The sequence below is a fragment of the Kryptolebias marmoratus genome, linkage group LG3 (assembly GCF_001649575.2).
Source record: "Kryptolebias marmoratus isolate JLee-2015 linkage group LG3, ASM164957v2, whole genome shotgun sequence".
Lineage (NCBI taxonomy): Eukaryota > Metazoa > Chordata > Actinopteri > Cyprinodontiformes > Rivulidae > Kryptolebias > Kryptolebias marmoratus.
Genome location: NC_051432.1, coordinates 17,515,966 through 17,531,392, shown reverse-complemented (window position 1 = coordinate 17,531,392; position 15,427 = coordinate 17,515,966). Strand labels below are relative to the sequence as shown.

General features: G+C 43.4%; 2 protein-coding genes across 2 annotated transcripts; both read left to right on the top strand.

The window, feature by feature from the left end:
• The first annotated feature begins 935 nt into the window (after positions 1-935).
• LOC119616885 lies at positions 936-8,038 on the top strand. The gene is made up of 2 exons (XM_037974664.1): positions 936-7,688; positions 7,814-8,038. The coding sequence occupies exon 1, from the start codon at positions 1,270-1,272 to the stop codon at positions 7,291-7,293; it is 6,024 nt and encodes a 2,007-aa protein (XP_037830592.1). The 5' UTR covers positions 936-1,269; the 3' UTR covers positions 7,294-7,688; positions 7,814-8,038.
• A 151-nt stretch (positions 8,039-8,189) lies between these two features.
• On the top strand, positions 8,190-15,427 carry LOC112449757. Its single transcript, XM_025002107.2, has 2 exons — positions 8,190-14,942; positions 15,068-15,427. Exon 1 carries the CDS (start codon positions 8,524-8,526, stop codon positions 14,545-14,547), a length of 6,024 nt encoding a protein of 2,007 aa, XP_024857875.1. The 5' UTR covers positions 8,190-8,523; the 3' UTR covers positions 14,548-14,942; positions 15,068-15,427.

The following is a 15,427-nucleotide window of genomic DNA, read 5'->3' as shown; positions in this document are numbered from 1 at the left end:
CAGAAATTAGTTGTGTTAGTTGAATATTATTCAAAATAGCTCAGCATTAACATGAAAATCAGTCACCTATTGTAAGATCTATTGATGGAAATTTTGGGTAAAGGTTAAAATTGAAGTTATTGAAAATTACATGTTTTATTTCTTTGAATATGGTGAAAGTAAACCTTTTGTAATTTTGGTGGCAGTGTAGCGAACGCAGTCAAGCATTTTTTATGTATATTTTGGGAAATACTGTTTGGTTTGGTTAATAACGTTATCTGACCACTTCAGCAATTACGTCATCACTTGGTCACGTGATGCTTTCGATAAAGGGCTGTAAGTTTCGTTTCATGCTCAGTTGGTTTTTGCAAGCGGTAATAGGAAAGACAAAGAACTGAAATTTGGAAGAAATGGACTTCTAGCAACTCCTAACCTTCTGGTTGGAGGGGCATACGGTATGGACAATTGAATGGAATATTCTTGTGTTTGTATATGTGTAATAAGTTTCATTTGAACAATTTATATAAGAGAACATGACGGTTTAACTGATGTATATTTGCCACTGTGTATTTTATTGCAGTGTTCACGGTGGTCTTGGGCGTTTATGTGACAGAAAATTCCTTTAATAAACGTTTGGAACCATCAGTCGGAGCGTTGCATCTTCATCAACCAGTGAGAAAAGTTGGGAGCAGCTATAGTGAACACGTGCACCGTATGCAGCTCGGCTCGAAGCCAGAGAACAACGAGGGAGACCGCACAGTGAAAGCAAGCTGTGAACTTCTCGCCAGCCATGCTGAGATGGATGGGGGAGAGGGAAAAGGACCGTTGCAGCTTGAAGACTACAACTCGCCTGCAGCTTGAAGAAAACTACCGCTCGTCTTTCAACCTTGCAATCTGCTCGGACCGTTGCGATTGCAGTGACTTGCAAAATATGGCGGCGGCTGGCAATCAGGACAAGGATTGAGACTGTGCCGTTTCCACAAGTAATCACAAGAGCAACAGCGCGCCGTGGTCGTGAGTAGTATCACCAAGCCTTTGGCTTTCAGGTTTAGTTGATAAGAAACATTATCACTTGTAAATATTTGAAATTAAGTGTGAAAGGCCATTGTGTGCATATTTTGTGTGAATATTTCTGGCCTGTGTTATTAAGGAACTAGATATTCCTACTTTGGATTTCCTGTTTGGTTCTATATGTGTATGCCTGATATTTGAAATTAATACTGAGGATTACTTATAGCACAAGTTTAGCTAAGGTTTTGCTTAAGATTTTGATTATTAATAATTCAGAAAATGGATCAAAGTGAAGAGAGTGCTCTTGTACTTGAGGGAGTAATTCAGGCTCTTGAAGAAGAAAAAATAGACTTACAAACCAAGTTAGAAACTGAAACAGATGCAACATTAAGAGACCAAATGACAGAACGCATTGCTGAAATTGATAACAGTCTGCAAGCACATAGCGTAGAGAGTCAGGAACCAATTTCTGAATCTGAACAACTTAGGCGATCAGAAAGAGAGCGTAGACCAACCGAAAAATGGCTTAACTATGCAAAAGAAGAGAGTGCAAAAAAGGAAAGAAAGTTTATGTTAACTTATGTCAGCTTCAAAGGTGAGGTTCAGTACATTAGGAGCCAACTCAAAAAAGAATGTGACAAAGAGAGTCTTGAAAGTATGACAGCTACTTTAGAAAGATATGAGTCACACCTAAAGCAGGAGTATGACAGCTTACGTGCATTGACCACACCAAGCCAAGACATAAGACGGCGAATGGATAGCTGCACCTCAGTAACTAAGGAAGTAGTTGCTCTGTTGAAAATACGTTGCTCAGAAATAGGCAAAGAGTTCGATGCTGCCGCAGTGAAGAAATCACTCGTTAAATTACTTCAGAGAGACGATGCCAAATCAGTATATGGGTCTACTGTATCGAGAGCTGGCGCAGGTAGCGTAGCAGGAAGTCAAATGTCAATTAAAAAAACAGAAGTAGCTGCACGTTTAGCATCCAAACGTGCTGAAATAAACAGAGAGAGTGAAATAGCTGCACAAAGAAAGGAAGTGTTTGCTCAGCAAGAGAAGTTGAAAATGCTGGAAAACCAAAGGGATCTGGAAGCTATGCAAGCTGAATATGATGTGTATGAGGAGGAGGAAATGAAAATGAACGGAGAAACAGGAGGAAAGCAAGAAATAACTCTGCCTCCAAGTCAGCCCCAAGGAGAAAGGAAAAGTATAACTCTGTCTCCAGGGCAGTTCCAAACTCAACATAACCCAGCGCCATGTGCTCAGATTGTCCATGAAACACCAGTCTCTCCTCGTTCTGAAAAACAATCAGAGCAAAGGCTGAATGATGCGACACTAGTGCAAGCCTTCAAAGAATCTCTGATGATAACAAGACTTCCGGCACCAGAGCCATCCGTTTTTACTGGTGATCCTCTGAAATTCACTGAATGGCGCACCAGCTTTAAAGCCTTGATAGAGACTACCTGTACAAGCCCAGCACATAGACTGTTTTATCTCAGAAAATATATAAGTGGAGATGCGCTGTCTGTGCTGGAAGGAACTTTTTATCGAAGTGATGATGAAGCATATACGCAAGCCTGGGATGCACTGAACAAGCGCTATGGGCACCCATTCATAGTGCAAAGAGCCTTTAGGAGTAAACTTAGTAGCTGGCCCAAGATAGGACCAAAAGAGCCACTAAAACTAAGAGAGTTCAGTGATTTTCTTGTTTCATGCAAAAATGCAATGCCTCATATATCAGGTCTTAAAGTTCTAGACGATTGTGAGGAGAATCAAAAGCTACTTCAGAAACTTCCTGACTGGGCAACAACTCGATGGAATCGAATCGTCACCAAGGAATTGGATGACTGCAAGCCATACCCAAGTTTTGAAGCATTCTCAAACCTCTTAGCCGAGGAGGCACGCATTGCCTGCAACCCGGTTTCCTCGCTTCATGCTTTGAAGAAGACAGACGAGAAACCAGGCACAGAAGTAAAACGCATCAAAGTCAGAACCCTCGTGACAACAACAAAGGTTGCTCAAGGGAAAGATCCTCCAGCTAAGGATTCAGGTGAATCAGCAAGCTCAACAGATAATTCATCTGCTGCTCGAACAAAGAAGCAAATAAAATGCATATGCTGTCAAGAAAACCACTTCATTTACAAATGTGAAAAGTTTGCTGCTCTGACTCTTGAAGAGAAGAAAGCGTTTGTGAAAACCAACAAAATGTGCTTCGCCTGCTTGAGAGTTGGCCATGTTGCAAAAGATTGTCGGAAAAGGGCTACATGCAATGTTTGTAGAAAAGGCCATCCAACTCCGCTTCATGACGAACCGGCTCAAGTGGAGAAGTCTGAAGCCAACCAACAGAGAGACAGTAACGCTACTGCTTCGTGTAGTATGAACATGGCGAATGCTGACCGCACTTCAATGATAGTCCCAGTGTGGCTGTCTAGTACTGTCAAAAGTAGCCCAGAGATCTTAGTGTATGCTCTGTTAGATACACAAAGTAGCAATACATTTGTCACTGAAGACATGTGTGAAAAACTAGAAGCACACACTGAGCCAATTAAGCTCAAGTTGTCAACAATGACTGACAGGTCAATAGTGAATTGTCACAGAGCCTGTGGGTTAAAGGTCAGAGGATACAGTTCCGAAGAATGCATTGAACTACCACCAGCTTACACTCGAGACGATATTCCGTTGGAGAAGACCAGCATTCCAACTCGGAAAACAGCCAAAGGATGGACACACTTGCTTAACATAGCTGATGAGATGCCAGACCTGCTAGACTGTCCTGCTGGACTGCTAATAGGCTACGATTGCGTCAGAGCTCTAAAACCGAAAGAAGTCGTATCAGGAGCGGAGCATGAGCCATATGCAGTGAAAACAGACCTCGGGTGGAGCGTGGTTGGTGCCAAAACACCTAATACTGGTGGAGGAATAAATGCAGGATTCTGCTATCGCATCTCTGTAAAGGAAATTCCACCTATTACACCTGCATGTGCGATTAAGGCTCTTGAGAGAGATTTTCAGGATACAAATCCTACAGATGGAACGATCTCCCAAGAAGATATTCAGTTCCTACAAATTCTGAAAGAGGGAATCCATCATAATGACAATGGATATCTGGAGATGCCTCTGCCTTTCAGAGAGCGCCCCCAGCTTCCTAGCAACAAGCATTTAGCCACAGTTAGGCTGAAACATCTGAAAGGAAAAATGGACAAAAATCCCAAATACAAGGAGGACTATGGTCAGTTCATGGTCAATGTTTTCAAAGATGGTGATGCAGAGGAAGTCCATGCAACATCAAAAGATGGGAACACCTGGTACATACCACACCATGGAGTGTACCACCCGCGAAAGCCAGAAAAGATCAGAGTTGTCTTCGACTGCTCTGCCAAATATGAAGGCACTTCGTTGAATGACCACCTTCTCACGGGACCGGATTTAACCAACGCCTTGACTGGAGTGCTGTGTCGGTTCCGACAGTATCCAATTGCGATCAACTGCGACGTGGAGAAAATGTTCCACCGCTTTCATGTCACTCAAGAAGATCGGGATTTCATGAGGTTCCTGTGGTGGGAGAATGGGAACACAGCGAGTGAGCCCAAGGAATACCGCATGAGGGTGCACATATTTGGAGCGGCATCATCGCCAGGTTGTGCGAATTACGGCATGAAATACCTCGCCACCAAATATGAGCATGAGTACCCCATGGCAGCAAACTTCATCCGTAGAAACTTTTATGTGGATGATGGTCTTGTCAGTTTGGATACCGTGGAAAAGGCCAAGCAACTTGTTCATGAAGCAAGAGAAGTCTGTCAGAAGGGACAGCTGCGTCTGCACAAGTTTATTTGCAATAACGAAGTGGTCTTGGAGAGCATTCCAGAGAGTGAGCGTGCTCCACAAGTCAAGGACGTGGACTTAAACTACACAGAGCTACCAGCTCAGAGAGTGCTAGGAGTTAAGTGGAACATCGAAATGGATGTCTTCTCATTCAATGTGGTCCAACAAGAAAGAACAGCCACTCGACGAGGCATCTTATCCACAGTCGCCAGCATATATGATCCGCTAGGATTTCTGGCCCCCTACATCTTGACTGGGAAAAGAATCTTGCAAGAAATGTGCAAGCGAGGTGTAGGTTGGGATGAGCTTGTCCCACCAGAGTTAAGGCCGAAGTGGGAGACATGGCTCAATGATCTGAACAATCTTCAAACCATTCAAATAGCAAGGTGCTTTGTTCCCAACAATCTTGGCACGATCCAGAAGATAGAGCTGCATCACTTTTCTGATGCCAGTAATGATGGCTATGGGCAGTGCTCGTATATCAGGATCGTGGCTGAAGAACAAGTGCATTGCACTTTAGTTATGGCTAAGGCTAGGGTAGCACCCATGAAGATTGTCAGTATACCACGTCTAGAACTCACCGCTGCCACAATCTCTGCAGCCATAAGTAAAGTTCTCAGAGAAGAGCTTGACTTGAAAATCGATGCTGAGTACTTTTGGACGGATTCACAAGTGGTACTGGGGTATATCAAGAATGAGGCCCGGCGTTTTCATGTCTTTGTTGCGAACCGGATCCAGAAGATCATAGACTCTACTGACCCCAATCGATGGTTTTACGTTGAAACAAGTCAAAACCCGGCAGATTATGCATCTAGAGGACTCAAGGTGGCAGATCTAATGGCATCAGATTGGCTAAAGGGACCTAAGTTCTTATGGGAACAGGAAATTGTGACTAATCCAACAACCCCAGAGCTTCTCATAGGTGACCCAGAGGTCAAAGTCCTGAAAATGGATGTTGTGCAGGAAAATGACCTTCTGATAAGGCTGGCAAGGTTTTCAGACTGGGTCACTTGCCTTAACGTCATTGCTCGCATTCAGAGGCTGGCTCATAGGGACATATCTGGGCCTGTTACAGTAGAGGAGCGAAAGAAAGCAGCTCTTGTGCTGATCAAGGCGGCACAAAAGGAAGCATTTGGAGAAGAGCTGAAGCTGCTCAGCCAATCACAAAAACTCAGGAGAACTCACAAAATGTATGAACTCGATCCGTTTCTTGAGGACAGAGTGCTCAGAGTTGGTGGCAGGTTAAGAAGGTCATCAGCGTCGCTAGAGTTCAAACATCCCGTAATACTCCCGAAAGAAGGCATCGTAACGCATCTGATACTTGATCATTGCCATAAAAGAACACAGCATCAAGGCCGAGGGCAAACACTGAACGATCTCAGAGCCAATGGCTACTGGATTATGGGTGCTAGTAAAGTTGTGGCCAAGCACATCAGGAGTTGCGTGACCTGTAGGAGGGTACGGGGTCGAACTGAAGAACAGCGTATGGCTGACTTGCCTGTTGATCGAATAGAGCCATCTCCTCCTTTCTCATATACAGGCATCGACTGTTTTGGTCCTTTTTACACGAAGCAAGGTAGAAAAGAGTACAAGAGATATGGGCTGTTGTTAACATGCCTAAGCTCTAGAGCCATTCATATCGAGATGCTCGAGGACCTGACAACTGATGCATTTCTAAATGCATTAAGATGTTTCATTGCAATAAGAGGAACAGTCAGACAGATTAGATCTGACCAAGGTACAAATTTCGTAGGAGCAAAGAGTGAGTTGGGAAAGTGCTTGATGGAACTTGACAAGGAAAGGATTGCGACCTATCTCGCAAGAAAGGAATGTGACTTCCTTATGAATGTTCCCGAAGCCAGTCATATGGGAGGCATATGGGAGCGTCAGATTCGGACGACAAGGAGTGTGATGAGCTCTGTCCTAGCTCAGGCTAATGGAAGACTGGACGACTCCTCATTAAGAACGTTCTTCTATGAGGCCATGTCCATAGTCAACAGTCGCCCGCTGACAACAGACACCCTAACTGATCCCAAAGGTGCTGAACCCTTGACACCCAATCACTTGCTTACTATGAAGTCTACAATACCCCTTCCACCTCCAGGAAAGTTCGTTCAAGAAGATCTGTATGCAAGAAAAAGATGGCGCAAAGTACAGTATCTCTCAGAACAGTTCTGGAATAGGTGGCGCCGAGAATACTTAACCAACATCAACCTTCGTCAGCAGTGGCATGCAACCAGACGAAACGTGCAAATTGGAGATGTAGTTATCGTTAAGGATGAAAACACTCCCAGAAATGAGTGGCCACTAGCTAGAGTAGTTGAGGCACAGGAAGATGATGATGGTCTCGTGCGAAAGGTGAAAATACAAGTAGGCCAAAATAAGTTAGGACCGAAGGGTGAGCGCTTAACACAACCTTCATTTCTTGAGCGTCCAGTGCAGAAATTAGTTGTGTTAGTTGAATATTATTCAAAATAGCTCAGCATTAACATGAAAATCAGTCACCTATTGTAAGATCTATTGATGGAAATTTTGGGTAAAGGTTAAAATTGAAGTTATTGAAAATTACATGTTTTATTTCTTTGAATATGGTGAAAGTAAACCTTTTGTAATTTTGGTGGCAGTGTAGCGAACGCAGTCAAGCATTTTTTATGTATATTTTGGGAAATACTGTTTGGTTTGGTTAATAACGTTATCTGACCACTTCAGCAATTACGTCATCACTTGGTCACGTGATGCTTTCGATAAAGGGCTGTAAGTTTCGTTTCATGCTCAGTTGGTTTTTGCAAGCGGTAATAGGAAAGACAAAGAACTGAAATTTGGAAGAAATGGACTTCTAGCAACTCCTAACCTTCTGGTTGGAGGGGCATACGGTATGGACAATTGAATGGAATATTCTTGTGTTTGTATATGTGTAATAAGTTTCATTTGAACAATTTATATAAGAGAACATGACGGTTTAACTGATGTATATTTGCCACTGTGTATTTTATTGCAGTGTTCACGGTGGTCTTGGGCGTTTATGTGACAGAAAATTCCTTTAATAAACGTTTGGAACCATCAGTCGGAGCGTTGCATCTTCATCAACCAGTGAGAAAAGTTGGGAGCAGCTATAGTGAACACGTGCACCGTATGCAGCTCGGCTCGAAGCCAGAGAACAACGAGGGAGACCGCACAGTGAAAGCAAGCTGTGAACTTCTCGCCAGCCATGCTGAGATGGATGGGGGAGAGGGAAAAGGACCGTTGCAGCTTGAAGACTACAACTCGCCTGCAGCTTGAAGAAAACTACCGCTCGTCTTTCAACCTTGCAATCTGCTCGGACCGTTGCGATTGCAGTGACTTGCAAAATATGGCGGCGGCTGGCAATCAGGACAAGGATTGAGACTGTGCCGTTTCCACAAGTAATCACAAGAGCAACAGCGCGCCGTGGTCGTGAGTAGTATCACCAAGCCTTTGGCTTTCAGGTTTAGTTGATAAGAAACATTATCACTTGTAAATATTTGAAATTAAGTGTGAAAGGCCATTGTGTGCATATTTTGTGTGAATATTTCTGGCCTGTGTTATTAAGGAACTAGATATTCCTACTTTGGATTTCCTGTTTGGTTCTATATGTGTATGCCTGATATTTGAAATTAATACTGAGGATTACTTATAGCACAAGTTTAGCTAAGGTTTTGCTTAAGATTTTGATTATTAATAATTCAGAAAATGGATCAAAGTGAAGAGAGTGCTCTTGTACTTGAGGGAGTAATTCAGGCTCTTGAAGAAGAAAAAATAGACTTACAAACCAAGTTAGAAACTGAAACAGATGCAACATTAAGAGACCAAATGACAGAACGCATTGCTGAAATTGATAACAGTCTGCAAGCACATAGCGTAGAGAGTCAGGAACCAATTTCTGAATCTGAACAACTTAGGCGATCAGAAAGAGAGCGTAGACCAACCGAAAAATGGCTTAACTATGCAAAAGAAGAGAGTGCAAAAAAGGAAAGAAAGTTTATGTTAACTTATGTCAGCTTCAAAGGTGAGGTTCAGTACATTAGGAGCCAACTCAAAAAAGAATGTGACAAAGAGAGTCTTGAAAGTATGACAGCTACTTTAGAAAGATATGAGTCACACCTAAAGCAGGAGTATGACAGCTTACGTGCATTGACCACACCAAGCCAAGACATAAGACGGCGAATGGATAGCTGCACCTCAGTAACTAAGGAAGTAGTTGCTCTGTTGAAAATACGTTGCTCAGAAATAGGCAAAGAGTTCGATGCTGCCGCAGTGAAGAAATCACTCGTTAAATTACTTCAGAGAGACGATGCCAAATCAGTATATGGGTCTACTGTATCGAGAGCTGGCGCAGGTAGCGTAGCAGGAAGTCAAATGTCAATTAAAAAAACAGAAGTAGCTGCACGTTTAGCATCCAAACGTGCTGAAATAAACAGAGAGAGTGAAATAGCTGCACAAAGAAAGGAAGTGTTTGCTCAGCAAGAGAAGTTGAAAATGCTGGAAAACCAAAGGGATCTGGAAGCTATGCAAGCTGAATATGATGTGTATGAGGAGGAGGAAATGAAAATGAACGGAGAAACAGGAGGAAAGCAAGAAATAACTCTGCCTCCAAGTCAGCCCCAAGGAGAAAGGAAAAGTATAACTCTGTCTCCAGGGCAGTTCCAAACTCAACATAACCCAGCGCCATGTGCTCAGATTGTCCATGAAACACCAGTCTCTCCTCGTTCTGAAAAACAATCAGAGCAAAGGCTGAATGATGCGACACTAGTGCAAGCCTTCAAAGAATCTCTGATGATAACAAGACTTCCGGCACCAGAGCCATCCGTTTTTACTGGTGATCCTCTGAAATTCACTGAATGGCGCACCAGCTTTAAAGCCTTGATAGAGACTACCTGTACAAGCCCAGCACATAGACTGTTTTATCTCAGAAAATATATAAGTGGAGATGCGCTGTCTGTGCTGGAAGGAACTTTTTATCGAAGTGATGATGAAGCATATACGCAAGCCTGGGATGCACTGAACAAGCGCTATGGGCACCCATTCATAGTGCAAAGAGCCTTTAGGAGTAAACTTAGTAGCTGGCCCAAGATAGGACCAAAAGAGCCACTAAAACTAAGAGAGTTCAGTGATTTTCTTGTTTCATGCAAAAATGCAATGCCTCATATATCAGGTCTTAAAGTTCTAGACGATTGTGAGGAGAATCAAAAGCTACTTCAGAAACTTCCTGACTGGGCAACAACTCGATGGAATCGAATCGTCACCAAGGAATTGGATGACTGCAAGCCATACCCAAGTTTTGAAGCATTCTCAAACCTCTTAGCCGAGGAGGCACGCATTGCCTGCAACCCGGTTTCCTCGCTTCATGCTTTGAAGAAGACAGACGAGAAACCAGGCACAGAAGTAAAACGCATCAAAGTCAGAACCCTCGTGACAACAACAAAGGTTGCTCAAGGGAAAGATCCTCCAGCTAAGGATTCAGGTGAATCAGCAAGCTCAACAGATAATTCATCTGCTGCTCGAACAAAGAAGCAAATAAAATGCATATGCTGTCAAGAAAACCACTTCATTTACAAATGTGAAAAGTTTGCTGCTCTGACTCTTGAAGAGAAGAAAGCGTTTGTGAAAACCAACAAAATGTGCTTCGCCTGCTTGAGAGTTGGCCATGTTGCAAAAGATTGTCGGAAAAGGGCTACATGCAATGTTTGTAGAAAAGGCCATCCAACTCCGCTTCATGACGAACCGGCTCAAGTGGAGAAGTCTGAAGCCAACCAACAGAGAGACAGTAACGCTACTGCTTCGTGTAGTATGAACATGGCGAATGCTGACCGCACTTCAATGATAGTCCCAGTGTGGCTGTCTAGTACTGTCAAAAGTAGCCCAGAGATCTTAGTGTATGCTCTGTTAGATACACAAAGTAGCAATACATTTGTCACTGAAGACATGTGTGAAAAACTAGAAGCACACACTGAGCCAATTAAGCTCAAGTTGTCAACAATGACTGACAGGTCAATAGTGAATTGTCACAGAGCCTGTGGGTTAAAGGTCAGAGGATACAGTTCCGAAGAATGCATTGAACTACCACCAGCTTACACTCGAGACGATATTCCGTTGGAGAAGACCAGCATTCCAACTCGGAAAACAGCCAAAGGATGGACACACTTGCTTAACATAGCTGATGAGATGCCAGACCTGCTAGACTGTCCTGCTGGACTGCTAATAGGCTACGATTGCGTCAGAGCTCTAAAACCGAAAGAAGTCGTATCAGGAGCGGAGCATGAGCCATATGCAGTGAAAACAGACCTCGGGTGGAGCGTGGTTGGTGCCAAAACACCTAATACTGGTGGAGGAATAAATGCAGGATTCTGCTATCGCATCTCTGTAAAGGAAATTCCACCTATTACACCTGCATGTGCGATTAAGGCTCTTGAGAGAGATTTTCAGGATACAAATCCTACAGATGGAACGATCTCCCAAGAAGATATTCAGTTCCTACAAATTCTGAAAGAGGGAATCCATCATAATGACAATGGATATCTGGAGATGCCTCTGCCTTTCAGAGAGCGCCCCCAGCTTCCTAGCAACAAGCATTTAGCCACAGTTAGGCTGAAACATCTGAAAGGAAAAATGGACAAAAATCCCAAATACAAGGAGGACTATGGTCAGTTCATGGTCAATGTTTTCAAAGATGGTGATGCAGAGGAAGTCCATGCAACATCAAAAGATGGGAACACCTGGTACATACCACACCATGGAGTGTACCACCCGCGAAAGCCAGAAAAGATCAGAGTTGTCTTCGACTGCTCTGCCAAATATGAAGGCACTTCGTTGAATGACCACCTTCTCACGGGACCGGATTTAACCAACGCCTTGACTGGAGTGCTGTGTCGGTTCCGACAGTATCCAATTGCGATCAACTGCGACGTGGAGAAAATGTTCCACCGCTTTCATGTCACTCAAGAAGATCGGGATTTCATGAGGTTCCTGTGGTGGGAGAATGGGAACACAGCGAGTGAGCCCAAGGAATACCGCATGAGGGTGCACATATTTGGAGCGGCATCATCGCCAGGTTGTGCGAATTACGGCATGAAATACCTCGCCACCAAATATGAGCATGAGTACCCCATGGCAGCAAACTTCATCCGTAGAAACTTTTATGTGGATGATGGTCTTGTCAGTTTGGATACCGTGGAAAAGGCCAAGCAACTTGTTCATGAAGCAAGAGAAGTCTGTCAGAAGGGACAGCTGCGTCTGCACAAGTTTATTTGCAATAACGAAGTGGTCTTGGAGAGCATTCCAGAGAGTGAGCGTGCTCCACAAGTCAAGGACGTGGACTTAAACTACACAGAGCTACCAGCTCAGAGAGTGCTAGGAGTTAAGTGGAACATCGAAATGGATGTCTTCTCATTCAATGTGGTCCAACAAGAAAGAACAGCCACTCGACGAGGCATCTTATCCACAGTCGCCAGCATATATGATCCGCTAGGATTTCTGGCCCCCTACATCTTGACTGGGAAAAGAATCTTGCAAGAAATGTGCAAGCGAGGTGTAGGTTGGGATGAGCTTGTCCCACCAGAGTTAAGGCCGAAGTGGGAGACATGGCTCAATGATCTGAACAATCTTCAAACCATTCAAATAGCAAGGTGCTTTGTTCCCAACAATCTTGGCACGATCCAGAAGATAGAGCTGCATCACTTTTCTGATGCCAGTAATGATGGCTATGGGCAGTGCTCGTATATCAGGATCGTGGCTGAAGAACAAGTGCATTGCACTTTAGTTATGGCTAAGGCTAGGGTAGCACCCATGAAGATTGTCAGTATACCACGTCTAGAACTCACCGCTGCCACAATCTCTGCAGCCATAAGTAAAGTTCTCAGAGAAGAGCTTGACTTGAAAATCGATGCTGAGTACTTTTGGACGGATTCACAAGTGGTACTGGGGTATATCAAGAATGAGGCCCGGCGTTTTCATGTCTTTGTTGCGAACCGGATCCAGAAGATCATAGACTCTACTGACCCCAATCGATGGTTTTACGTTGAAACAAGTCAAAACCCGGCAGATTATGCATCTAGAGGACTCAAGGTGGCAGATCTAATGGCATCAGATTGGCTAAAGGGACCTAAGTTCTTATGGGAACAGGAAATTGTGACTAATCCAACAACCCCAGAGCTTCTCATAGGTGACCCAGAGGTCAAAGTCCTGAAAATGGATGTTGTGCAGGAAAATGACCTTCTGATAAGGCTGGCAAGGTTTTCAGACTGGGTCACTTGCCTTAACGTCATTGCTCGCATTCAGAGGCTGGCTCATAGGGACATATCTGGGCCTGTTACAGTAGAGGAGCGAAAGAAAGCAGCTCTTGTGCTGATCAAGGCGGCACAAAAGGAAGCATTTGGAGAAGAGCTGAAGCTGCTCAGCCAATCACAAAAACTCAGGAGAACTCACAAAATGTATGAACTCGATCCGTTTCTTGAGGACAGAGTGCTCAGAGTTGGTGGCAGGTTAAGAAGGTCATCAGCGTCGCTAGAGTTCAAACATCCCGTAATACTCCCGAAAGAAGGCATCGTAACGCATCTGATACTTGATCATTGCCATAAAAGAACACAGCATCAAGGCCGAGGGCAAACACTGAACGATCTCAGAGCCAATGGCTACTGGATTATGGGTGCTAGTAAAGTTGTGGCCAAGCACATCAGGAGTTGCGTGACCTGTAGGAGGGTACGGGGTCGAACTGAAGAACAGCGTATGGCTGACTTGCCTGTTGATCGAATAGAGCCATCTCCTCCTTTCTCATATACAGGCATCGACTGTTTTGGTCCTTTTTACACGAAGCAAGGTAGAAAAGAGTACAAGAGATATGGGCTGTTGTTAACATGCCTAAGCTCTAGAGCCATTCATATCGAGATGCTCGAGGACCTGACAACTGATGCATTTCTAAATGCATTAAGATGTTTCATTGCAATAAGAGGAACAGTCAGACAGATTAGATCTGACCAAGGTACAAATTTCGTAGGAGCAAAGAGTGAGTTGGGAAAGTGCTTGATGGAACTTGACAAGGAAAGGATTGCGACCTATCTCGCAAGAAAGGAATGTGACTTCCTTATGAATGTTCCCGAAGCCAGTCATATGGGAGGCATATGGGAGCGTCAGATTCGGACGACAAGGAGTGTGATGAGCTCTGTCCTAGCTCAGGCTAATGGAAGACTGGACGACTCCTCATTAAGAACGTTCTTCTATGAGGCCATGTCCATAGTCAACAGTCGCCCGCTGACAACAGACACCCTAACTGATCCCAAAGGTGCTGAACCCTTGACACCCAATCACTTGCTTACTATGAAGTCTACAATACCCCTTCCACCTCCAGGAAAGTTCGTTCAAGAAGATCTGTATGCAAGAAAAAGATGGCGCAAAGTACAGTATCTCTCAGAACAGTTCTGGAATAGGTGGCGCCGAGAATACTTAACCAACATCAACCTTCGTCAGCAGTGGCATGCAACCAGACGAAACGTGCAAATTGGAGATGTAGTTATCGTTAAGGATGAAAACACTCCCAGAAATGAGTGGCCACTAGCTAGAGTAGTTGAGGCACAGGAAGATGATGATGGTCTCGTGCGAAAGGTGAAAATACAAGTAGGCCAAAATAAGTTAGGACCGAAGGGTGAGCGCTTAACACAACCTTCATTTCTTGAGCGTCCAGTGCAGAAATTAGTTGTGTTAGTTGAATATTATTCAAAATAGCTCAGCATTAACATGAAAATCAGTCACCTATTGTAAGATCTATTGATGGAAATTTTGGGTAAAGGTTAAAATTGAAGTTATTGAAAATTACATGTTTTATTTCTTTGAATATGGTGAAAGTAAACCTTTTGTAATTTTGGTGGCAGTGTAGCGAACGCAGTCAAGCATTTTTTATGTATATTTTGGGAAATACTGTTTGGTTTGGTTAATAACGTTATCTGACCACTTCAGCAATTACGTCATCACTTGGTCACGTGATGCTTTCGATAAAGGGCTGTAAGTTTCGTTTCATGCTCAGTTGGTTTTTGCAAGCGGTAATAGGAAAGACAAAGAACTGAAATTTGGAAGAAATGGACTTCTAGCAACTCCTAACCTTCTGGTTGGAGGGGCATACGGTATGGACAATTGAATGGAATATTCTTGTGTTTGTATATGTGTAATAAGTTTCATTTGAACAATTTATATAAGAGAACATGACGGTTTAACTGATGTATATTTGCCACTGTGTATTTTATTGCAGTGTTCACGGTGGTCTTGGGCGTTTATGTGACAGAAAATTCCTTTAATAAACGTTTGGAACCATCAGTCGGAGCGTTGCATCTTCATCAACCAGTGAGAAAAGTTGGGAGCAGCTATAACCACTATCATTATCTGTCAGCATCTGATCATCTGTGAGTCACAAATACATTTAGCTTTATGTTCCAAGCCTTCTACAAAGAAGATGCACATTTGTGACATAAAGTTGAAAAAAAAAACTACTCTAATTTTAAGTTTTTCTTCAGACCAAATATACTTATGTTTCATGTAAAATAATTATTATTAGTGGTGTGCAAACAACTTGAGCCATCCTTAATTATTGCAAAAGGTGATGATGTTTATG

Bases quoted from the DNA above. Each gene is read 5' to 3' on its own strand.
- LOC112449757 (XM_025002107.2), top strand. From the start codon at position 8,524: ATGGATCAAAGTGAAGAGAGTGCTCTTGTACTTGAGGGAGTAATTCAG.
- LOC119616885 (XM_037974664.1), top strand. From the start codon at position 1,270: ATGGATCAAAGTGAAGAGAGTGCTCTTGTACTTGAGGGAGTAATTCAG.